The 24,947-nt window shown below is 41.2% G+C and overlaps 1 protein-coding gene across 1 annotated transcript in view; it reads right to left on the bottom strand.

Moving 5' to 3' along the window:
- Nucleotides 1–737: 737 nt before the first annotated feature.
- Nucleotides 738–24,947, bottom strand: part of LOC131983031 (disintegrin and metalloproteinase domain-containing protein 11-like) — a 42,240-nt gene continuing 18,030 nt past the window's right edge. The window contains exons 10-26 of the mRNA XM_059347604.1: nucleotides 21,512–21,678; nucleotides 21,319–21,403; nucleotides 16,773–16,863; nucleotides 15,011–15,062; nucleotides 13,587–13,686; nucleotides 13,255–13,326; nucleotides 13,065–13,157; nucleotides 12,534–12,614; nucleotides 12,397–12,447; nucleotides 12,256–12,319; nucleotides 11,104–11,209; nucleotides 10,438–10,557; nucleotides 10,181–10,349; nucleotides 8,275–8,386; nucleotides 7,364–7,454; nucleotides 3,731–3,748; nucleotides 738–3,415 (exon numbers count right to left, since the gene is read on the bottom strand). Of these exons, the coding sequence (XP_059203587.1) occupies nucleotides 3,400–3,415; nucleotides 3,731–3,748; nucleotides 7,364–7,454; nucleotides 8,275–8,386; nucleotides 10,181–10,349; nucleotides 10,438–10,557; nucleotides 11,104–11,209; nucleotides 12,256–12,319; nucleotides 12,397–12,447; nucleotides 12,534–12,614; nucleotides 13,065–13,157; nucleotides 13,255–13,326; nucleotides 13,587–13,686; nucleotides 15,011–15,062; nucleotides 16,773–16,863; nucleotides 21,319–21,403; nucleotides 21,512–21,678 (1,488 nt within the window). The 3' untranslated portion in view covers nucleotides 738–3,399. The remainder of the gene's footprint in view (nucleotides 3,416–3,730; nucleotides 3,749–7,363; nucleotides 7,455–8,274; nucleotides 8,387–10,180; nucleotides 10,350–10,437; nucleotides 10,558–11,103; nucleotides 11,210–12,255; nucleotides 12,320–12,396; nucleotides 12,448–12,533; nucleotides 12,615–13,064; nucleotides 13,158–13,254; nucleotides 13,327–13,586; nucleotides 13,687–15,010; nucleotides 15,063–16,772; nucleotides 16,864–21,318; nucleotides 21,404–21,511; nucleotides 21,679–24,947) is intronic.

Raw genomic sequence — 24,947 nt, 5'->3', positions numbered from 1 at the left:
TCCCTAATTCACATTTGAAAATTCACTCCGACTTTAATGAAAAAACAGCAATATCAGGTTTATCCCAACAGTCCGATGAGTCAGGTTAACTTGGAAGCGGTTTTGGTCTCCGAGTCCATACCATTATGTTTCAGATGATCTCCAACAAGGTAACCAAGAGTTTTGACAAGCTAGAGAAACCATTGCCTAATAAATTGTTTATTAACCTTATCTACAATCTACAAGAGTTTGTAAAAGCACTGAAAAACGATTAGAGGTTGGAAGGCGGACTAGTGAGAGACGGACAGACAGACAGACAGACAGACAGACACCTGGTCTGTAGTAGTTCTAGCTGCATGATGACCCAAACACAGACAAAAACAATACCAGCCGCACGCTGCTGCAGCTGGTAATAAAAGGCAGTCGGAGCCTTGGATTTAAGTACTTAGATGTATAGTTTAACACTATGTTGCCCTTGATTGCTGTGTTTCAGGTCCACTATAATTTAAAACAAAGATGACTATGATATTTAAAATGTCTTTCAGAAGCAGATAACTCTAAAAAGTCTAACCATCAATTAAAATCATAAAATATAAATATAGCAGCGAGATGTGAGAGTAGAGTAGTTTCATGTTTTAGGATTTTATTTTCTTTCCATTTCAAATCAACTACAAGCCTTAGTTTCTCTCTTTTATCTCAATTCATAAAAGATAGTGTTTAAAAATATGGGATAAGATGCATCTTATTTTCTCTTCCCCCCCCCCCCTAAACTTTATAATCAAACAGATTGTATTTGATACCAACTCTGTACATATTGTAATAATAACAATAGTGCATCTGCCATAGTGCAAAGCTCAAATGAACCAAACTGACCTCATACACATACAGTTTCAGACAAGCTGCCTCCTGGACCCCCGACTAGATGTCTTTAATCTCATTTACAGCGGGGATCGTAACAAAGCCTCCGGGCTGAGGCGGTCACCCAGGGCTCTGGACTATCATCAAATGTACAAAAGATTCATGACATTTAAGTGATAGCTGGAATGATAGGAGAGACGTGAGCTAGTTTCGCTGTTACGCCACATTTAAAGATGCATGGACAGTGTTGACTACAGGAGAGATTTGCAGATGCAGGTCCTGTCAAAAAGACTGACGGCTATAATGTTGAAGCAGATACAACTCATTATTTTAACATAGCTATTAAATAAATCTTCATACAGTGCATTTAACATTCCATATATCTTGCACATATTTACAAATAGGTGTGCATACAGTTGGCTAGTGCTTGTTTTTCTGTAGATACATGACATATAAACTGTTGAAATCCTTATTAACGCGCTGCCTTTGTGGTGCCATGGCTGCAGCGCACAACAGTTTGTAGAAAGAGATGATATTCTAGAGGTAAAAACCTTCCTATCTACCTGTGATAGGAGGAGTGTTAAGGTGTACATTGACACAACTGCCCCTAACACTAATGTAAACACACATACATTCTTTCTTCTTTTAAAAATCTCTTACATGCGTACATTCACCCGAGAACAGACACACAGATTAAACCTCCTAAGCGTACAAACTTTGGGCCTGAAAGTGGTGAGCACGCGCACAGACACATATCATGGAATGTATGTTGGTCAGTCTGTGGTTGAAAACACTAAGTTATGGTCTCTGCTGCTTCGAAGTTCAGTGGTTTAAGGGATAGTTTAGATTTTTTTTGAAGTGGAGTTGTATGATGTACTTATCTATAGTCAGTATATTACTACAGTAGATGGCGGTCAGCATTCCCCAGTTTGGAGAAGCAAGCAGGGGTACGGACACAGAAGCTAACTGCTTTGGACAGGGGCAGCAGCAAAACATATTTTAATTATTATAGCGCCACCTAGTGGTGGAAATTCAGGATGACAATAGATTATAAAATTTTTCGCCAGGTGTGACTTATATTTAAAGTTTCATGAGTTTTGGGGTATGTTCGGGCAGTGAAAAATGCAATCATTTGGGTATGAGAAAAATAAAAATAATAATAAAAAGAAAAAGAATAATCATTTGAAATACAATAGGGACCTCGCAGGTCGTTGCCTGCTCGGGCCCTCATAAAACAATATCAGTTTAAGAGATGATTAGATTTAGAATATTTTTACAGCTTTATCTTGCCGTCAGACAGGCCTTTCCATCGGGGAACTGAAGTTGTTAACTAAAGGTCATCAAGGTAAAAATACTGTTTTGTCAAAGGAATCTGGTGGCTTTGAAGAGAAAATAATAAGTTTCAGATTCCCCCGTGTAAACTTAAACAGGTCTGTCTAACTGCAAAGTAAAGCAGTGAAAATATTCTAAATTTAGCATACTGATTAGTTTCCTGCTGCCTTGGTCCTGAGTTGTGCATCACATAGCTTCTCTGCTGTATTCTCCTGCCTGTTTCTCCAAACGGGGGGCATACCGCCTGCCATCTACTGTAGGCAATACACTGACTATAGATAAGTACCTCAAACAACCAAACTATCCCTTTAAAATGATCCCAAAACCATAACACCTCCCTTTTTGTACCTGAAAACTTGTGGGTGGGGGGTGGGGGATTAAAAGAACATATAACAATGAACATAAACTCAGTTATCAGTCTTTGCTCTGGCTGATGGCTGACTTGTTTTTTTGAGCCATCATTTTGTACGATCATCAGTCCTTCCTCAGACTCTCTTTGGAAAACATGCTAACAACAGTCGGTTGTTACCGACGTACAGTTTCTTTTCGGTTATCCATGTCCCCAGAATTTGTAGATTAAAACAGATAATTGTCCACTTTAAGATGTCAAGGCCTGGCCTTGGAGGAACTGTGCCTCTGATTCTTCTCCTTTAAGAAAAAAGGAAACTATTCAGCTCCTGTTACATTATTTCAGTATATAAGATGGCCAGTTTGTGCTTTAGTCCAACTTTCAACTGTGGAGTCACTTCGTGGCCAGTTTAGTTTGTATGCAGGCAGGCAGGCATTGGAAAGACATGTCTCATATTAAATTGGTCCACCGTTGATATGTTCTTCATCAGACTGTTCAAGATGTGAGAAAGGAGGTTCACAGACACCAAATCACATTCTTAGAGCCACCGGACCGGAGGAAGACCACCTGCTCACTCTAGACGTGTCCTGGACACTCCTCAGCGGCCTGCTGGAAGCAGCCAGACGAGTATGATTTGGCTGGTTTGGTGAGAGGCGCTCCAAAGGCCCAGAGGAGGACGGAGCCAGGTAGGAGGACAGACGAAAGGAGCAGACAATGGGCGTGGAGGAGAAAATAATCGGAAGAGATTTGGAGAAATTGTGGGACAGGTAGTGGAAGACTTTCTTTTTTTTCTGTTCCCCTCTTCTCTGATGTGGAAACGACACAGTGCGAGGAGGAAGACAGGAGTAGACAGGACAGAGACAGAAAGACAGACAGATATCTTATCCTCCACCAGATCTGAAAGAGAAGTGAAACAGGAATAGTTAAATGAAAGAATCCAGAGGATGCTGAAGTTGAAGATGCTTGAGAAATAACAGAAACCATTCTGCTTTAAATGATGAAGTGAGTTTTATCTAAATCAGGACAGGATGGGGAGATTTTTCAAATTAGCTTTAGTAATGATTGAAATGGAATGAAGTACTGAAGAAGAAGGAGCATTGAGATGAATGGTGCTCTGTGGGGAGGAGCTACGTGATGAACTTCAGATGGAGAATGAAGGAATGAGGAGCCAGTTTAGGATAAGATGAGATGATTAGTGATGCAGAATTATACCTTCCTCGCCGAATGTTCCTGCATCCCATGAGCACACAAGAGAAAAGACAAATGTCAAGACATTTCAAAGACAATAGGAAATATGGCTAAACTGTTTTTTAAGCATGGTATTAAGCTGGTTATTTTGCATTAGAATTGTATGAAATTTAAAGGTGCTATATACGACATTTAGAACATAAATATATTTAGGTTTCTGCAACAAACAAACTGGAGATATATTCACTTTGTAACATGGACGGAGCATTTAAAAACATTTAAAAACGATGTTGGGGTTCAGGCCTTGAGACAGCAGCTCAATGCCCCATATGACAGGCCAATATTTTTTTTAGAATGACCTGTGAGTCCAACCCAGGTTTGACAGTTTAGCTTTTTATAAGGTTAGACAAGGCCTGAGAGGCAGAGGGGCTGCCGGTCAGTCCACCAGGCACAAGACTGACTCAAGGACCACGGATGATGGCCCAGTGCAAAGGCCAAACCTGTGAACAATGGCAACTCAGGAATGAAAGTCACCCAGTCGTCTACTGACGAGCCATGCCAAGTACCTGCTCACCAGAGGAGGGGCTGGCTGCTACATTAAGCCGGTAGAACCTGGAAAATATGGACTGGGATGACCAAGTGGCTGCAGCACATACTGTATGGTAGCCATAGAGGTTCCTCTGCATAAAGCCCATGAGGCAGCCACACCATGAGTCAAGTTCAAGTTTGAGTTAGAGAGGGACCTGCCCAACCTGCTGGAGTCGAACCTTCATCAACCCGATCGGCTCATGCTGTAGGGTCTTCAGGGAGGGAAATATCCAGAGCTCCGGCTGTCCTTCTGATAGCCTTCTCAAAATGACGGCTAATTACATTTTTGGGGTTTCCCCCTTTTATTTTATTTTTTTTTAAATATCTTAGGACATATTATAGTGTTCCTATGACCAACAAGCTTTTTGGACAAACGACAGAATGCAGTTTGAGTATTGGACCAAGGACCTTCTGTCTTAGGCCTCGTTCACACGAGGACGGTCTGAACAGAAGACCCAAAAGTGCACACGGTGATGCAAAAGTGTGTGAAATTCGATTGTATGCATGCCAGGCGGCATCACTTAAAGCGATAAGAGCATCTTTGGGCATGCAGAAGTTTTCACGCCACACATTTTCATCAGCTACTCCTTCCACAAAGTTCTCCACCATCACTAGATCTCCCAGGTCTCGTTCACAGCCGTCTGGCTCGCCTCCGACCAATTGCTGCATCCAGAATGTGATGGAGGTAATTCCAGATCCTTCTCTGTTCACTAATACTATCTGTACATATCCTGTACATTTGGTGGAAAGACTCCTGTAAGTTTATTAGAGCTGCCAGAGCAGCTTGAAGGTCCCACCATGGAAATAATCCCACGTTTGTTTATTTCCTGTACTGGAGCATGTATGTGACGTAAACTATACGTGACGTGAGCAGATCAGATCAGAGTTTTGTGTCTTGTCAGTGTAGACGACACGCTACGGCGGAGAGGATTCAACTTTTCCACTTTGGAGGGTGGTTTCAGATTTTTGCGTCTTTAAGCCCCCAAAACGTCGTCACCGTCTAAACGTCAGGCACTTCCGATAAAATATTTTGTCGTTTTCACCCGCGAGCGTCCTCGTGTAAACGGGGCCTTAGATTCAGTCAACTATCCCACTGAGATATCTGCTCTTGCCAACTGCCTGAAAGAAGCGGCAACGAGCCACTCTGGTGCATGCAGGTAATAAAACAAACCATGCACAACTGGGGGTTCTCTCAAATAAAGCGTGCTGATGCCCCAAACACAGCACACATCTATCATGCCTGTCTGCCAAAGGCAAAAGACACTCCACAACCCATACAAGAATGTCCCTGAGGGCTTGCCATACTCGCGAAGGCAACCCCTGCAATCCACATCCTTGTTTACCCTAGCAACAAGGGGGAAGTAGCAACCGTTGGTACCCCGTTAGCAACCGGCTAACAGGTCTGCTGAGTTACTTATTGCCACAGGGGAAGAGGGAAGATGTCCGCTGTTAGCTGACTAGGTCTGCGCTCAGCACGGAGTCACGATACAGGAACACCGGCAGGTTGGAGAACGGGGACACAACTGCCAGGACCAGAGGGAACAGACAGGGAGAAACACCTCGACAGGGCTGTAACTTCATTACTGCTAGCCGACTTTCGTCTGTGCTAGCATCACACGGAACAGTTAGCTCGCGCACCACAAGCAATAAGCCAGTAAAGGATGTCAGCCACCATAACCGGGAAGCTCTCTCCAACAGAAGAACAGTCACTGCGATACCAGTGACAGGGAAGAAACAAACACAAAGAAAGGGAGTGTCTTGAAGGGATTATCACATATGTACTGACAAGCAGCCGGTCATTCCCCGTACATATGAAATATGTAACTTGTGGAGAGATAGTCTCGAGACAATAGAGAACCCCAATATTGGCCATTACCCACAGAGGCTAGATCCTCATTAAACCAACAACTGAAGGGGTTAAAGATTGCTTCCATGATAGGTGTGTGCAGGCAATCCCCACCAGACAGTATGTCGCATATAGCTCCTTTAACAGATAAGCAATAACAGCATAAATGCAAAAGAAAAGCATTACTCATTGACAGTTAGAACCTAGCATTAACAGGCTTAAAATATGAATCAATATTCGACTTATTGTATTTAAATGTTGGACTGGCCTTACTCTGTTGAGATTTAAACTCAAAATTGTCAGATTTTATAACAAAAACAAAAATCAAACAATGACTCAGTTTGTTATTCAATCCATTATTCATCCACCAGCCCTCTCCAAAATCTTTCTTGCCAGAATATAGTGATGATATCACATGCAGCAGGTCTACAGTAGTCATGGCAATGACCCTCCCAGCCCCATTGAGTCTGGACGCTACCAGAAACTATTACTGTACATCCACCCTGTAAGCCAGAGGTCTGACAAGGGAGAGAAAACTTCCTGCTTACAGCTCATGCACACATGCACAGACACTTACCTCTGGCCCTAAAAGGACTCACTACATGCTGTGAGTTATTACATTCTTTCTATGAATGTCCGGCATAATGTTCTTATGAATATAAATGTGTGTAAAGTAGGAGCGGTCCTTTTAGGTCAGAGTATAAGGGGTAAACAACAAGCATGCACAGGTGGAACAGTGCAGAAGAAGCACATCAGCGAGGGCGTTTGGGATTAGGATGCTGTAGGAAAAACTGGACAATGCAGGCTAAAAGAGCACCAACGTTATTAAAAAAAATGGTGTTTATGACAATCCACTGTAAGTATTACACTGTTTCATACAAAGGCTAATAAATCTAGTGGACTTGAGAGGAGCGCTGCAGCAGTTCCTGGCAGAGTCCTGCCTTGTCATTTCCAATAAAAGGAAGGACGGAAAGGTGCAGGATGGATCTCAGGGTTGATAAAAGTGTGTGTGTGTGTGATGTTTTGTACAGATTTTGACGCCAAAGCAGTTCAAGCATTTGCACGGTTGAGCTCAGACTCGACCTCTGCCCCCTATTTCCCCTCCCCCCGGTTGGTCGATGAGTGGAAAACGGGCATCTATTTCAGAGGGGTGAGAGTGGGAGGAGCGGGGGTTCCTTTAGGTAGAAGCAGACAGGTACACAAAGGCATGCCAGAACTCTTACTTAAATCCCCATCCTGTTCCCCCTAGGACTATAGCTGCCAGGAGAATAGCACCTGCGATGGACCCTATTATGATATTGGTGCCACTGGGACCTGCGCAGAGGAAGGAGGAGGGAGGAAGGGTGCGGAGGAGGAAGAGGAGGAGGAGGAGGAGGAGGGGCAGAAACAAAACAACACCACTAAAAAACACACGTCAGAGGACAGCATCAACACTGTACATCAACAACAACAAATAGATAGAGAGAGAGAAAGGCAGATGGGAAGATACCTGCAGACAGAGAAATAGAAATGAAGGAAAGGAGGAGGATACCAGCACGTGGGGTGGAAGTGGGAGAACGGGCGGGTGAGCGAGGGAGGTCAGGGAGACAACAGTAACAAAACAAAACAAAGGAGAGAGTTTTATTACTTTGTTCTCATTTCCCTTCTCCTGCTCTTTCAGCTGGACACCCTCTTGCTCAGGGTGGCTTTTTTGGCCCTATGAAAGCAGCTGCTCAATTGCTCTGTGTCATTGGCAGACTGCAAGACAGTAAGGAAGACACTTAAAGAGGGCAGTGCCTGCAAGACATACAGTACCACCATACACACACACACACACACACACACACACACACACACGTACACACACACACACTAACACACCGCACATGCACATATGCTCTAATGGGTAAATGTGTCTCAACACATACCCCCGCACATTCAACATTAAAACCAAGACGCAGCAGGAAGGAAAACACTGTGTGTGGTCTAAATATTGATGTTAACTTTCTCACAAAAATCAGGTGCTTTGTGTTTGAGGACAAGATTCTGGCATCAGTACATAGAGAAGCTACAGTGATGATGGGGCGAGACTATGAGGGGGATATGAGAGGCAGACAGAAAGAGAGACACAGGCAGGTTGAGAGGCGCTAAGGACCTTTCTTCTCTGGGCCCGTTGGGACTGTTGGCTCAGGGATGGGATCAAAGACGCTGCAGTCCTTTCCTGTGTAGTCTCTGTCACAGATACACTTCACCTCATTACTGCAGGTCTACAAGAGAGAGAAAGAGAGATGAAAGCAAGTGCAATACCTGTTAACAGAAAGACAAAAGCAACAGAAATATGTTAAAACTGCTATGTAGCCAGTAAGTATGGATTTGGTGATTTGCAGGACAAAATACCAGGGTTTTCCCTCCCATTATAAGGCTTGGGTGTAGCACCAATGCCGTTTTGGGCACCACCTAAGCTAAATCAATGTAGAGCGCATCAAAACAAACTAAATTACTTGTCCCAGATCTGAAGATTGTAGTTGATCCTCAGAAAACTTTTGCAAGTTTTGGCTTTCAGCTTTTTGGTTGTTGCATATTTAGTATCTGCTCTAGCTTTTCTATATATTTGTACACAGATATGGTCCAAAATTATGTTAAGTTGCATATTTTTAATGGAAAATTGTGCAGTTTTCCTTGGAGGAGGACGCCCAAATGTCTCAACAAGTATGTACAACTAGTCTTCCACAAATTTAGGGAAAACACTCAATACATCTGTGAATCATGGGCTGAATTTCAGTGAAAAAGTCATATTCAGTGAAAAATACTCAGCTCAGCTCAACTTAATTTAGATAGCACATTTCCATAAAGTCATGCAACCCAAAATGATTAAGAGAGCAAGATTAAAACAGCACACACAAAAAAGTAAAATTAAAAAAAATCAAATTAAATAAATAAATAAACTAAAACAAACTATAGGCTAAAAATGACAATAACTACAAATAACATTAATGAAATAAATAAAAGTCACCAGAATAAATAAACAAAGTATTAAAGTAAAGTAATGAATTAAAGTAATGGCTAAAGTAATAGGATGAAAAACAAATGATTCCAAAAAATGTTTTAAAAAAATCAAATCCGAATTAATTTAATGAAGAACACCAGCTTTAACTAATAATACATTATAATAGTAGTAATAAACATCATTACATTTTTCAGTCCATGTCACCAAAAACATAAAGATGCTACGGTCATGCTGTCTAATTGGGTTGCATTAACATGCACAGGTGACGTTAACCCTCTATGGTACACATTATGATGCCAGTTAGGAAAATAATGTTCCGATTGTTTTTTGTCTTAAAATACACTAAATAAACATCATCTGAAAAAAAAATTTTCTGAAGTTTTTGGGGTTTGTTGTCCGTAGGCAACATTGTACCATAATAGTTAAAAAGAGAATTTTAACATAATTTATTTAATAAACATGTGTAAAAGATTCAGTAACTTCAACAGGGTACAATACAACACATTTTTTAAATTTAAAAACATTATAAAAGAAACTTTTTTAACCCATTTCTTGTCTGAATGTTACCTGTAGGAAACATTGTACCATTGAACCATCGACCCATTTAAATGAATGTCTTGAAAAGTCTAAGTGTATTAAACTATCAAAAATGAAGGATTACTCACCTATCAGTGGGAATATATTATTTTCCAGATGGAAATTATGTTTTGAGTGCTTTTTTGTGGTGAAAAATGGCAAAGTTGTTTCCTTTGGAAAAGTCTGCAAAATAGGGTTTCAATATGGCCTCCTGGAGGTCATGTGACAAATTAAAGCATTGCTATTGGTTCCCTATACTCTTTCCTCTTTTTTAAAGTATTGCATCACTCAAAAAGATGCATTATAGAAATTTGACAGGCTAAAAATGGGGATGTTGCCTGAGGGCAACACCGTACCATAGAGGGTTAAGTGGCCTCTGACTGAGTGAATGTAAGGGTTTAATGTCTAGATGTATTTTGACCTGCAAATCACCAAATGAATGGTTGTAATGTGAGTGGTGAGCTCAGGAGTGTTTTACCCCATGGTCAGAGCAGATACGGCCATTGTTGGATCCTGAACAGCTGCTGAGGTTGAACGCGGCCACAGGGAGGCAGCGTCGCTCCAAACACATCATGTTTGGACCACAAGGAGTGCCGTCCTCCACATAGCCCAGGTCTGAGCCGTCCTCCAGCAGAGCATGTCCACCTCTGAGTGAAGAATCAAATATGTCAGACAGGTGAGAGAGGAGGGCAGAACTTGAAGTTGCAGCAGATCAGAAGGATGTGAGCTACTTACCTGCAGTCGAGGTACTTGTTCTGGTGGTAGAGGGTGAAGCTGGTCACTTCACCCTGCAGGTCTCCGAACTTTGGCTTCATCGTCACGTTGGCACAGAAAAGGAAGCCGCATAAGACGTCCCTAAACAGGAAAAAGTAATTGGCAGAGAACAATGCATGCAATATTTCATTTATTTTTCTTTCCAAAAGTCAATAACGGACATTCTGAGGTGATCCAGTTTAGACAAAAGATTTCAGGGTTATATGTAAAAAAGGTTCCTTTAGTCCTACTGTTGTTCCTCAGACCATTATCATGGTTAAGAATAAGGGTTAAAAAGGTTAAAAATGCAATTTTAATGAAGGTTAAAAATACATTAATATTCAAGAATATTTCAACAGAAATTGATGTCTTTTTAATATTTGTCTCACAGTGATTGTCAGTTCAATTTTATTGCCAGGTAAGAGCTATGCTTTGCTTACATAGACATACAACACTTAATTTTAGAAAATATAATTGTTGGTTTTGGTCTTTTTGTGTGAGTGGAATTTAATAAAGCCAGCCTTTGAAAGACCCAAACCACAGTGAAATTCCTGCACATAATGTGATTAAGGTGCTTTTACAAAATAGTGCAAAACACACTCTTATTTTTCTGTGAGAATATCAGCAAGAGGAATCAGGATGACTCACGGCTTGTTGCATTGCAGCCAGCCCTGGCCTTCAGGACCCGGACCACAGTTGCCTTTCTCTGTCCCCTCAGCGTTCAGCTTCTCATAACAAAACCTGTCCGCTGAATCTGGGAGAACAAGCAAAGATAGAAATTTGACTTTCGTGAATGACTCTACAAATGTTGTAGCAGATGTAGATCCAAAAGTCAGTAAATTGACTCAATGTACAGAAAAAGACAGATGCTACATTTGAGGAGCAGTTTAATTGTTGCAATAGGTCATTACACGTTACACCTCATTTTATAGTGTGTGTGTGTATGTGTGTGTGTGTGTGTGTGTGTGTGTGTGTGTGTGTGTGCCTGTCTACGTGTGCATATATTTGTGGTTATCTTTTTGGCATCCCCGAGGTATTCTAATGTTCCATCATGAGATGTTGTTTGACAATTTCCTTGTTCCAGAAATCTTGCCTAATTTCCTGTTACGATGTTCCTTGGACCAGAGAATGCTTATATCAGAGGTGTCAAACTCTGGCCCGTGGGCCAGATTTGGCCCGCAGTATAATTATATTTGGCCCGCAAGGAAATACCAAATGACAACCAGAGCTGGCCCGCCGGTATTATACTTTATGCACTTTTTCTTGCTAGTCCAAGGCTTGAATGGTTGCACATTCATTGAAGGATATTTTTATTAGTCATTTGGTTTATTATTGTTATTTTATTCTTACATTTATTTTTAGCTTGTGGAAAAAGATTACTGTTAAATTTTAATTTAAAGAAGGCCGCATATAAAATAAAGGGACATACAATTTTTATTTGAATTTTATTTAAGAAATGAATGCCATTGATGTGTTTGTTTGTTTTATTTGATATTTGATTTTGCATGTTTGCAATATTAAGTTATATCAAGCTTTGCTTGTTCCATTTCGTTTGAACTTGTTTAGGTCCATTTTTTCAATAAATATCAATGTTGGCCCGCGACTTTGTTCAAGTTTTAAATTTTGGCCCACTGTGTATTTGAGTTTGACACCCCTGGCTTATATGGTTTAATAGTTCAGGACATAAACCCTTAATGCAGCATATATTTATCATAATATCAATCCCATAATCCAATTCACAGAAATATGCCATACAAAGCCATTCTTTCCAGTTGCATGACCCATGTGTTCTGCACTTACTGTAACCCCAGAGTCCCCGACACTGTCCATCACGAGTCCTGCATCGCCCACCATAACAGCGGCCCTGAACAAATGAGACAACAATAATCAAGTATATGTGAGTTGGCGAAACTAAAAAAAGTGCCATAAACCAGCCCTTACCTGACTAATATCACACATGTAGCCATCCAGTTTGTGCACATTATGAGGACACTGCAAAAGAAGAGAAGTATTTAATGTTTTGGATACTGTGGTGAAGAGGGTTTTTTTTTCCAGAGTTACATTACAGTCAACTCTACCTGGCTGGAGTCTCCGGTGCAGGTCTCTGGGATATCACAGTCGTTCACAGCCTCTCGACATACCACGCCTCTCAACTCATACTAGGTCACATCAGAAGAAGATATCAGGTAAATGCTGGATACGTCAAATAAGTAATGATACACATGGGCTAAATAAGTAGAACTTCATACCAGCTTCTTTTGCTGTTATATTGCATTTAGTTTCACTTAATTGTTCTTATGATATATATATGGTACTGTATGCACATACCAACATTTCCTTGACACTAAAATGAAGGTTGTAGAGATTTAAGTTTTAATATACACCATATTACACAATAGCTTGACGAGTAAAACCAAAAAACAGGATCTCCTACAAAAAAGAACTTCAATGAACATTTGAAAATCAATATTTTGTATAAAACTATGGATTTCTTTAATACGTAGCTGTGTAAAAACATAATTATTGCAAAATGAACAGCTTTTTTTTAATAATGATCAACTCACTGTCCATTATCCCTTTGACTCCTTGTAATATAGATGCACTCTCACCTTGCATGTACTGCAGCAGAGTCCATTACTGCACATGGCATCATGGGTAAGCGTGCACTTTTTACAGCAGGCTCCTCCACTACGGGCGCACTCCTGCAGCAACAAGAAGAGAGAAAACAAACCTTCAGCTCTGCTCCAGAGAGCAGCTTAAGAGCTGGCTTTCATACATAATGTCCAACTGCATACTCACCACCTGGGATCCACAATCACACTCTTCCCCTGGCTCCACAAAGCCATTCCCACACTCTGGAGGGTCCAACAGCTGAGGGAGACAGAAATGGACATATATGAGCACATATGTAAGTGTGAGACAGATGGATGAGAGATGAAATACATGAGCAATATAGGAGATTGTTTGCTGGAAGTACAGAGATACTTGCATGCTTTTTTAAAGGAGAAAATAAAAACGATTCTATGTAACTGAAGTATGTTTTTACCAATGAAAATCAGACTATAAGAAAAATGAATTAGTCTATAAAAATCATGCACTCACAACATCCTACATCCCCATGTGGGCCTCACCTTGTTTGGCTTGTTGAAGAGGCAGCTCCCGCCCCCCTGGAGCAAGAACTGGATGTACTCATCAACACTGCAGCGAGAAAACTTTCTGGGCAGATAGTATCTGTTTTCACACACACACACACACACACACACACACACACACACACACACACACAAAGATCAAGACCAGGACATAAAAAAATGAATAAACAAAATTAAAAAAAAAACTAACAATGCTTTCCTGCCAATAAGGAATGGCAGATCCACTGTGGGTGTCTGGGCCTTCACTTTGCAATCTGACAGAAATGTTACCATCTGTAGTAGGATATTACTCAAATGAGTAATTGAAATCTGTATTGTTCCATCAGGTCAGGAGAGCCAAATCCAAATCAACCATACTGTATCGTAAATACTTTAAATTCAGGCCCCGTTCACACGAGGACGCTCGCGGGTGAAAACGACAAAATATTTTATGTGAAGTGCCTTTCGTTTAGACGGTGACGGCGTTTTTGGGGCTTAAAGACGCAAAAATCTGAAACCACCTTCCAAAGTGGAAAAGTTAAATCCTCTCCTCCGTAGCGTGTCGTCTACACTGACAAGACACAAAACTCTGATCTGATCTGCTCACGTCACGTATGTGTTTACGTCACATACATGCTCCAGTACAGGAAAATAAACAAACCTGGGATTATTTCCATGGTGGGACCTTCAAGCTGCTCTGGCAGCTCTAATAAACTTACAGGAGTCTTTCCACCAAATGTACAGGATATGTACAGATAGTATTAGTGAACAGAGAAGGATCTGGAATTACCTCCATCACATTCTGGATGCAGCAATTGGTCGGAGGCGAGCCAGACGGCTGTGAACGAGACCTGGGAGATCTAGTGATGGTGGAGAACTTTGTGGAAGGAGTAGCTGATGAAAATGTGTGGCGTGAGAACTTCTGCATGCCCAAAGATGCTCTTATGGCTTTAAGTGATGCCGCCTGGCTGCATACAATCCAATTTCACACACTTTTGCGTCACCGTATGCAGCAGATTTCCTCCCGAAAATGCTCGTCTAAACGAGGAATAAAAAGTGAAGACGCGACGCCACTTTTGCGTCTTCTGTTCAGACCGTCCTTGTGTGAACGGTGCCTCAATTTGAAGTTTTTTTCCCAAGGAGGTTGGCATGCTGATGTGTGATGTCTACCAAATGTTCTTAATGCTCCAAATACATGCTGTGATCATCGCAGGCTTGACTCATTGCAGACTGAGTTAAAGTCAAAGCATCACTCTGTTGTTCCAGGTGTTAAATTGTCTAATTGAGTGAAATGAACTGAACAAATCGCAGTTTAGAGGGAGCGCGACAAGAAAACACTCCTGCTGTTTAATCGTGACAACAAACAGAGAGAAGATTCATTTTTTACAGGTGTTTTTTTGTGTGTGTGTCATGTGGATCTTTACCCCGTGTCTTCCATGATGCAGCCCAGCCAGGCGTCTGGACACCTGCAGTCTCCTGTGAAGAAGACGAGGTGGAAGAAATAAATTAAATAACACATTGATCAGCATTTACAACCCAAGGTGTGACACATTGCATGCTGCAGCAAGATTTATAATCAACACACTGCAAAAAAGGGGTGTCTAAAAACAAGATAAAAACAGTAAATCTGAGGGAAATGATCTTGCTGCATGGAGAGATAATTTCACTTGACAATATTTCTTGAATTAAGATTGTTAAATCTACAAATAAGCATGTTGAACACTTAAAATATGAATGAACTCTTAAAACAAGATAAATTATCCAACACTTCTAAATCTAAGTTGTTTTTTTTTATTATCTTGGCAAGAACCAAATAATTTGCAGTGCAGAGAAGAATAGACGTTCCATAGAGCTGACAGAGGTATGGAGAAACTATAGTGTGCACTGTAAAAAATGTATGTAGATTTTACAGTGAAAAATTGCTAAACCATGACAGTAAAAGACCGTAAAATGATAAATGAGTTAATTCAGTTTCAGTAACAATGAAACACCGTAAATGTATATATCAGCCAAAACTGTATTATTTACATTTTAAATACATTACTCCACTGTAAAATACACTGGCACCGTGTTTGTAGCAAAAATATACTGCAATATATATACAAGCCATCATTTTTGCATTTATATTTTGTAAAAATACTTTTTCTAACTGTTACATGTACTAAACACAATATACTGTAATATTTAATGGTAAAATCTTTAATTCATGCAGCATTTATAAAGTATTTTCTTGTCAATCATTTTACCGTAATATTAGAAAAAGTTGCACCGTATTTATTACGGTAAAGTTCTGGCAACCACAGCTGCTGGTTATTTACCGTAAAAACAACAGGTTTTTTTTTTACAGTGTGCACTGAGCTCCTGTCCTGGCATTGAATAATGGACCTGACGGCTCTTCAGCATTAATCACCAAGCCCAATGTTTAGTGGCAGCAATCCTCTAACCACCAGCCCCTTTTTTCTTGGATGCAGGTGACTAATCACCTAAGAAGTCTAATTACAGAATACACTGTAAAAAATGTCTGTAGATTTTACGGTCAAAAACTGCAAAACCATGACAGTAAAAGATCGTAAAATGATAAATGGGTTAATTCAGTTTCAGTAACAATGAAACACCGTAAATGTATATAACAGCCAAAACAGTATTTTTTTGCATTTTTTAAAATTACTCCACTGTAAAATACACTGGCACCGTGTTTGTAGCAAAAAATATACTGTAATATATATACAAGCCATCATTTTTGCATTTATTTTTTGTAAAAATAATTTTCCTCACTGTTAAATGTAATAAACACCATATCTCTAACAGAAATATACTATAATATTTAATGGTAAAATCTTTAATTCATGCAGCATTTATAAAGTATTTTCTTGTCAATTACATGGCAGAACAGTGTTTCTTTTGAAGGAAAAACTTTATTTTTTTACGGTAAAATATGGAATAAAAGTTGCACCATATTTATTACGGTAAAGTTCTGGCAACCACAGCTGCCGGTTTTTTACCGTAAAAACAACAGGTTTTTTTTTACAGTATAGGACCACTGGACAGGGATACCAACACCCCCAATACCGTCCCTCCCTGGCTCGATCTTTCCCACACTGATCTTGCATTGATAATGTATTCAGATTATTATTATATCTCTCTATGCTCCCCCCTGTATCATGAGGCTTCCCTTTTTTCTTTTACCTGCAGAGTTGCGTATGTTGTTCCACCTCATGCCGATGTTCTGGCCGAGACTCTGGCACAAAGTGACGGCCATCGCTCCTACATTCCCATACTGCAACATAGAGGATGTCACAGATCACAGGTAAAGCTTTAATGTGAGATGGGGACATTTGGATTAAATGCTACAGGTAACTTGAGTTGCAACAAACAGGATTCAAGTAATAGTGGCTTATTAGCTTTCTTGCCAAGAGTTAGATGAGAAATTCAATACCACTCTCGTATAATAAATAGAAGGCTATACACTTGAAGCAGGGGGAAGTAATAATGCATCAGTTTATAATAATGCATCAGTTTTATATAGCGCTTTTCAAAATACACAAAGACGCTTTACAAAAAAAAACACAGAGTGAACAAATGTACAATACATACAGTACATACATACATACATACATACATACATACATACAAATATTCAAAAACAACAATACAGTGGATAGGAAAGAGATAAGAAGACAGAGGGTGGAAAATGATTTATCAGGTGTTGTAAGTGATGTTGAAGAGGTGGGTTTTTAGTTGACTTTTGAAAGACGGCAGTGAGTCGGAGTTTCGGATGGCCAGGGGGATGGAGTTCCAGAGGGTAGGGGCGGCAATGGCAAAAGCTCTGTCCCCTATGGTGCGGTATTTGGTCCTGGTGATGATGGTGAGGGTGTTGGCGTTAGTGGAGCGTGTTCGGTGGGGGTGAATGGGGCGATGGAGGAGATCTGTCAGGTATGAAGGGGCAAGGTTGTTTAGGGCTTTGTAGGTGGTGAGGAGGATCTTGAAATGAATGCGTTGTTTTACGGGAAGCCAGTGAAGTTGACGGAGGATGGGCGTGATGTGTTCTCTGGAGGGGGTGTGGGTGAGCAGTCGGGCAGCGGAGTTTTGTATATATTGCAGTTTTTGAAGGACAGTGGAGGGGAGGCCATACAGGATGCTATTGCAGTAGTCGAGTCTGGAGGTGATGAAGGCATGAATGAGTGTTTCAGCGGCTGAGAAGGAGAGAGTGGAGCGAAGGCGTGCTATGTTGCGGAGGTGGAAGAAGGATGTTTTGGTGACGTTGTTTATGTGTGACTTGAAGGAGAGTGCGGGGTCCATGTAGATGCCAAGGTTTCTGACCAGGAGGGAGGGAGTGACAGAGTGACCATCGATACAGAGTGTGAAGTTCTCGGAGGTGGGGAGGGTGGATTTTGGGCCGAAGATTATGATTTCAGTTTTACTGCTGTTGAGTTTGAGGAAGTTGTGGTCCATCCAGGTTTTTATGTCGGTGAGGCAGTTGGTGAGGGTGGAGAGAACAGTTGGAGTGATGGTTTTGGTGGTGATGTAGAGTTGAGTGTCGTCGGCATAGCAGTGAAAGTGAAGTCCATGGCGGCGGATGATGTGACCAAGTGGGAGCATGTAGAGGATGAAGAGGATGGGGCCAAGCACTGAGCCTTGGGGGACTCCGTGTGAGACAGGGGTGGTGTGGGATGTGTGATTGTTTATTGCGATGAAGTGAAATCTTTCAGACAGGTATGAGTTGAACCAGGAGAGGGCGGAGTCGGTGATGCCTATGGATGTCAGGCGGCTGAGGAGGATGGAGTGGTTGACGGTATCGAAGGCAGCACTGAGGTCCAGGAGGAGAAGAATGGTGAGAGAGCCGGAATCAGATGAGAGTAGGAGGTCGTTTGTGACTTTGATTAGAGCTGTTTCAGTGCTGTGGTGGGTTCGAAAGCCAGATTGGAATGTTTCATATAGGTTATTGGAGAGGAGGTAGGTCTTGAGTTGAATTGCGATGGCTCTTTCCAGTAGTTTTGAGATGAATGTGAGGTTGGAGATGGGTCTGAAATTGCTGGGGTCGTCGGAGTCAAGACCAGGTTTTTTAAGGAGAGGCGTGATAGCAGCAAGCTTGAGAGGTGGGGGGACAGTGCCAGAGGAAAGAGAGGAGTTGATGATGTCAGTGATTAGTGGGGCGACAGAGGTGAAACAGGCTTTGACGAGTTCAGAGGGCATGGGGTCCAGGGGGGAGGTGGATGATTTCATGGTGGAGAGTATTTTAGAGAGGTCTGCTGTGGTTATTGGTGAGAAGGTAGAGAGCCGGTGGTCTGAGGATGAAGGAGGTGTGGGTTCAGGGACCGGGGTGGAGGCAGAGGAGGTTGCAAGCTGGTTGTGGATGTTCTCTATTTTGGAGTTGAAAAATGAAATGAGGTTGTTGCATTTCTCCGGGGTGAATGAGGATGAGGTGTTGTCGTGGGGCTTGAGGAGTTTATTTATGGTGGAAAACAGAGTGCGTGGGTTGGAGGATCCAGAGTGAATGATGCCAGAGTAGTAGACAGAACGGGCTTTCTGCACAAAAACAACAAATCAGCATTTCACCAGGGAGTAAAATGCCAGACTATTTCTTGGCTGGGACCAGTAAGGTGCTGGTAGAGTTTTTTTTGTTCCATTTGGACACGGCCAGTCAAGTCAAGTCAGATTCATTTATGCATCATAAATCATTCCTCTGGAGATTTACAATCTGTATAGCATACAACTCCCCCCAAAAACCCTTTAACCCTTTTGACTCTTGAGTATTAGCAAATAATAAATAAATAAAAACATCTAGAGGGTCCCCCCAGGATAAATTTTTGTACATTTTTAAGTACAATGCATCAATCTTGTCCACTTTGAGAGCTAAATGTGAGCAAACACCTCACATAACATTTTTCTCAGTCAACAGGGCTTTCCACTAGGACATGGAGTAGCCAGACAATGTTGAAAATAGCTGCTAGGGGGGTCCAGGGGCATGTCCCACTGGATAATTTTTTTCAAAAAAGCTCAAATTTGTTGCCTCTCACACATTCTACTGCCAATATTCCATCATATACATTAATCTTATCATTGCATATTTTAATGAAATAATGTAAAGGAAAATAAAGGTTCTTGTATGTTTTATTTAAGGCATCTTATTTTGACAGTCTTCTTGTAAATTATGTGGTGGATTCTGTTAACACACTGTGCTCTTATTTTGAAAGCTGCATGTTTTTAGCGACAGGAAGTAATAGTAGCTTTTTTTGATTAACACAACTTTATTTGTTAGCTAATGTTAGATCGCGGCTAACGGCACAATGCAATAGTTTATTCGGACCGTTTGGACCTCTGACGGCCCGGAAACAGGTTGATAGTATTTAGTTCTGCGTGCACACACGCAGACGCACATGGAGAGACGATATGGACTGGACTGGACTGATACAGACAGGTAGGCACTACAGCTCGGTATATTCAGCGCGCCTGTGTAATTGTGTGAATGCGCGCACATGACTCAAAGGACAACTGAGAGGTGGGTCTGGTTTAGACTGACTGACGGGTGACAGGCACTGCTGAGCAGAGACACAACGCAAAATAATTACTGGGGATTTTCACCGGGCGCGTTACAGCAGCAGCACGGCTCCACCGCGGTTTTGCTGCGTCTTCTGCCCAGCGTCACGTTACAGCAGCGTCACGTCAACTTAGCGAGCCGGTCGTATACACGCGAGATCACGAGGTCCCGCGATAATCCTGACCATACGGGAGACCGCGAGATCTTTGATTGATTGATTGATTGATTGATTGATTGATTGATTGATCGATCTGGTGCCCCGGTCATAACATAATGTTGATGTGAAGTAGTTTTAGGCTGCATGAACTGCGTATTGTGTTTTATTTTGAAAGGGGCGGAAGTGTTTTACGCTGATTCTGAGTCGGACTTCCTGTCTGGTGCGATCTGCTCTGTTGAGATTTTCGCGGTTTGGCAGACGTTTGGCAACTGTCTGCTGGCTCGAACTGCATGAAATTTTCAAAAGATTCCTTTAAATCATGATTAATTTTTTTCCAATTAAACTTAAAAACCTTTAATATTTAAGTAAAATAGTAAGGTTTTTTAGCAAATATTAATATGTTTGGGAATTACTGAGCACTTGACTGGAAAATGGAAATGAGACTTGGATTATACTGCATGAGTTGTGTGAAAGTTTAAAACAGACTTCTTAAATGTTTTGCTGTTGTTAAACCTGCCTCCATTTATAATGATTCATGAAGGATGTACTACATTTCTACATGTGAAAAATACAATGTTAAAAGAATTCAACATAACAGAACAGAGTACTTGTTATAAAAAAAAATGTAATTTCAAGTATTCCTGTGCAGTATTCCTTTAACTCAGGGGTGTCAAACTCTGGCCCGCGGGCCAAATTTGGCCCGCAGTTTAATTTGATTTGGCCTGCGAGGCAATACCAAATGATTATATTATTATTGTAAATTAATGACATTGATGTGTTTTTTATTTGAAATTTGATTTTGCATGTCTGCACTATTTAGTTATATATTGTATGTTTATAAGCGTTGCTGGTTCCATATTTAATGTTAAAGCAAAACATGTTTGGTATATATTAAAAGGTTTATTTGTTCAATGTTGGCCCGCGATTTTATTCAAGTTTTACATTTTGGCCCATTGTGTATTTGAGTTTGACACCCCTGCTTTAACTGAATCCCTGTTGGTGCCATGGAAAGTGAAATATTTTTTGATTTTTCTCACCTCATTGATGCCTCCTCCCCTTGTTAGAGAACACACCCCTCCCGTGTAGGCCGTCCCACTGCGGCTACTGTGAAATGTACGCCCTCTGAAGTGCACAGAAAACATACAATCATTTAAAATAAAACCTCAACGAGCACTCAAACATTAAAAAAAAAGCCTCAATCATCATGATATTAGATTTGTGTCCTCTTACGAGAAAAGATGGACAACGTCACTTTGGTCTTTGATGTTGTCCTTTCTGTACTTCATAAAGTTCTGCAGTGTTATTAATGGATCTTCCACCACTGGCATCATGTTTTTAGAGCTCCATGTCTCCATGGCAACCAGCACGATCCTCGTGTTTAACTGTTCCTTGTAGATCTGGGGACAAAAAACAGCCCATCAGTTTACCGCTTCTTTGGCATGACACCTGTGCTGTAAACACAACACTGTGTGCTATCAGAGACAAGGTTATTATAGTTAACGAAAGATAACGAAAAAACAAAAACTAGAATTGAAAAAACATTTTTGTTAACTGAGATAAAAATAAAAACGATAAAAACTAACTGAAACTGTACTGCGAGGTTACAAAACTAACTAAAAACTAGGACTGCGCGCAGTACTGAACGGGCCCTCGCAGGACACGCGTGTCCTGCGAGGGACGCTGCCGATGGGGTGTGTGCGTTACAGGGACCAGTCTATACCACCCCTATGAATTTCATTGCCTTAAGTCTTATGGTCTGGGCACAGTGACACTTATTAAATTAAACTGCCGCCAGAGCGCAACCTAGGGGCCGATCAATAAAATCTTTAAGGGTTATCCTCAGGAGGGTATTGACAATAAGTATACCAAGTTTGGTGTTAATCCAACCAACGGATTTGGAGATATAAAATACTTCAATTTAAAGAGCGCCACCTAGTGGTAATCGTCCAAAATTTTGCGGAGAGCCTCAGGGGCTCATGGGGAAGTAGTAACCTGAGTTTCATGTCATTCAGACACACCAATGAGGAGATTTGCAACATTTCGTGTTTTGTGTTGAAAATAGCGCCACCTGCAGGAAGTTGTTATTAAATAACTGGACTATTCTTTGGGTAATCAAAATTCTTTTAATAACTTTTTGTCATGAGGGTCCATAGATGCTGTGTGCAAAGTTTGGTGCAAAACGATGAAATTGCCTAGGAGGAGTTCGAAAAAATAGGTTTACGACATTTTGCGAATTTGCGAAAAAAAACTCTAGGCGAAAATGGGCGTGGCTTATATCACGAGATTCAGCACAACCCAGTGAACGCGTGGATATAAGTTTTTTGAATGTGCGATAAAGTATGTGGGAGTTATTAGCCAAAACGCACTTTCCTTTATTATAGCGCCACCTAGTGGTGGAAATTCAGGATGACAATAGATTATAAAATTTTTCGCCAGGTATGACTTATATTTAAAGTTTCATGAGTTTTGGGGTATGTTCAGGCAGTGAAATATGCGATCATTTGGGACAAAGAATAATAAAAACTAGGACTGCGCGCAGTACTGAACGGGCCCTCGCAGTACACGCGTGTCGGGGCATGCTGCCGTCAGGGTTTGTGCGTTACAGGGGCCAGTCTATACCACCCCTATGAATTTCATTGCCTTAAGTCTTATGGTCTGGGCACAGTAGCACTTATTAAATTAAACTGCCGCCAGAGCACCACCTAGGGGCCGATCAATAAAACCTTCAAGGGTTATCCTCAGGAGGGCATTGACAATAAGTATATCAAGTTTGGTGTTAATCCTACCAACCGATTTGGAGATATAAAATACTTCAATTTAAAGAGCGCCACCTAGTGGTCATCGCCCAAAATTTTTCAGCGAGCCTCAGGGGCTCATGGGGAAGTAGGAACCTGAGTTTCATGTCATTCAGACACACCAATGTGGAGATATGCAACACTTCGTGTTTTGTCTTGATAATAGCGCCACCTGCAGGAAGTTGTTAGTTAATAACTTGAGTATTCTTTGGGTAATCAAAATTCTTTTAATAACTTTTTGTTATGAGGTTCCATAGATGCTGTGTGCCAAGTTTGGTGCAAAACGATGAAATTGCCTAGGAGGAGTTCGAAAAAGTAGGTTTCCGACATTTTGCGAATTTGCGAAAAAAATCGTAGGCGAAAATGGGAGTGGCCTATATCACGAGATTCAGCACAACTCAGTGAACGCGTGGATATAAGTTTTTTGAATGTGCGATAAAGTATGTGGGAGTTATTAGCCAAAACGCACTTTCCTTTATTATAGCGCCACCTAGTGGTGGAAATTCAGGATGACAATAGATTATAAAATTTTTCACCATGTGTGACTTATATTTAAAGTTTCATGAGTTTTGGGGTATGTTCAGGCAGTGAAATATGCAATCATTTCGTCACGAGAATAAAAATAACTAGGACTGCGCGCAGTACTGAACGGGCCTTCGCAGTACACGCGTGTCGGGGCATGCTGCCGTTGGGGTGTGTGCGTTACAAGGGCCAGTCTACACCACCCCTATGAATTTCATTGCCTTAAGTCTTGTGGTCTGGGCACAGTGACACTTATTAAATTAAACTGCCGCCAGAGCGCCACCTAGGGGCCGATCAATGAAATCTTTAAGGGTTATCCTCAGGAGGGCATTGACAATAAGTATACCAAGTTTGGTGTTAATCCAACCAACGGATTTGGAGATATAAAATACTTCAATTTAAAGAGCGCCACCTAGTGGTCATCGCCCAAAATTTTGCAGCCAGCCTCAGGGGCTCATGAGGAAGTAGTAACCTGAGTTTCATGTCATTCAGACACAACAACGTGGAGATATGCAACACTTTGTGTTATGTGTTGAAAATAGCGCCACCTGCAGGAAGTTGTTATTTAATAACTTGAGTATTCTTTGGGTAATCAAAATTCTTTTAATAACTTTTTGTCATGAGGGTCCATAGATGCTGTGTGCAAAGTTTGGTGCAAAACGATGAAATTGCCTAGGAGGAGTTCGAAAAAGTAGGTTTGCGACATTTCGCGAATTTGCGAAAAAAAAGGTAGGCGAAAATGGGCGTGGCTTATATCACGAGATTCAGCACAACTCAGTGAACGCGTGGATATAAGTTTTTTGAATGTGCGATAAAGTATGTGGGAGTTATTAGCCAAAACGCACTTTCCTTTATTATAGCGCCACCTAGTGGTGGAAATTCAGGAAGACAATAGATTATAAAATTTTTCACCATGTGTGATTTATATTTAAAGTTTCATGAGTTTTGGGGTATGTTCAGGCAGTGAAATATGCGATCATTTGGGAAGAAGAATAATAAAAAGTACACGCGTGTCGGGGCACGCTGCCGTCGGGGTGTGTGCGTTACAGGGGCCAGTCTATACCACCCCTATGAATTTCATTGCCTTAAGTCTTATGGTCTGGGCACAGTGGCAGTTATTAAAATAAACTGCCGCCAGAGCGCCACCTAGGGGCCGATCAATAACACCTTCAAGGGTTATCCTCAGGAGGGCATTGACAATAAGTATACCAAGTTTGGTGTTAATCCGACCAACCGATGTGGAGATATAAAATACTTCAATTTAAAGAGCGCCACCTAGTGGTAATCGGCCAAAATTTTGCAGAGAGCCTCAGTGGCTCATGGGGAAGTAGTAACCCGAATTTCATGTC

The sequence above is a fragment of the Centropristis striata genome, chromosome 13, assembly GCF_030273125.1.
Source record: "Centropristis striata isolate RG_2023a ecotype Rhode Island chromosome 13, C.striata_1.0, whole genome shotgun sequence".
Taxonomy (NCBI): domain Eukaryota; kingdom Metazoa; phylum Chordata; class Actinopteri; order Perciformes; family Serranidae; genus Centropristis; species Centropristis striata.
This window is presented reverse-complemented; position numbering and strand designations above follow the sequence as displayed.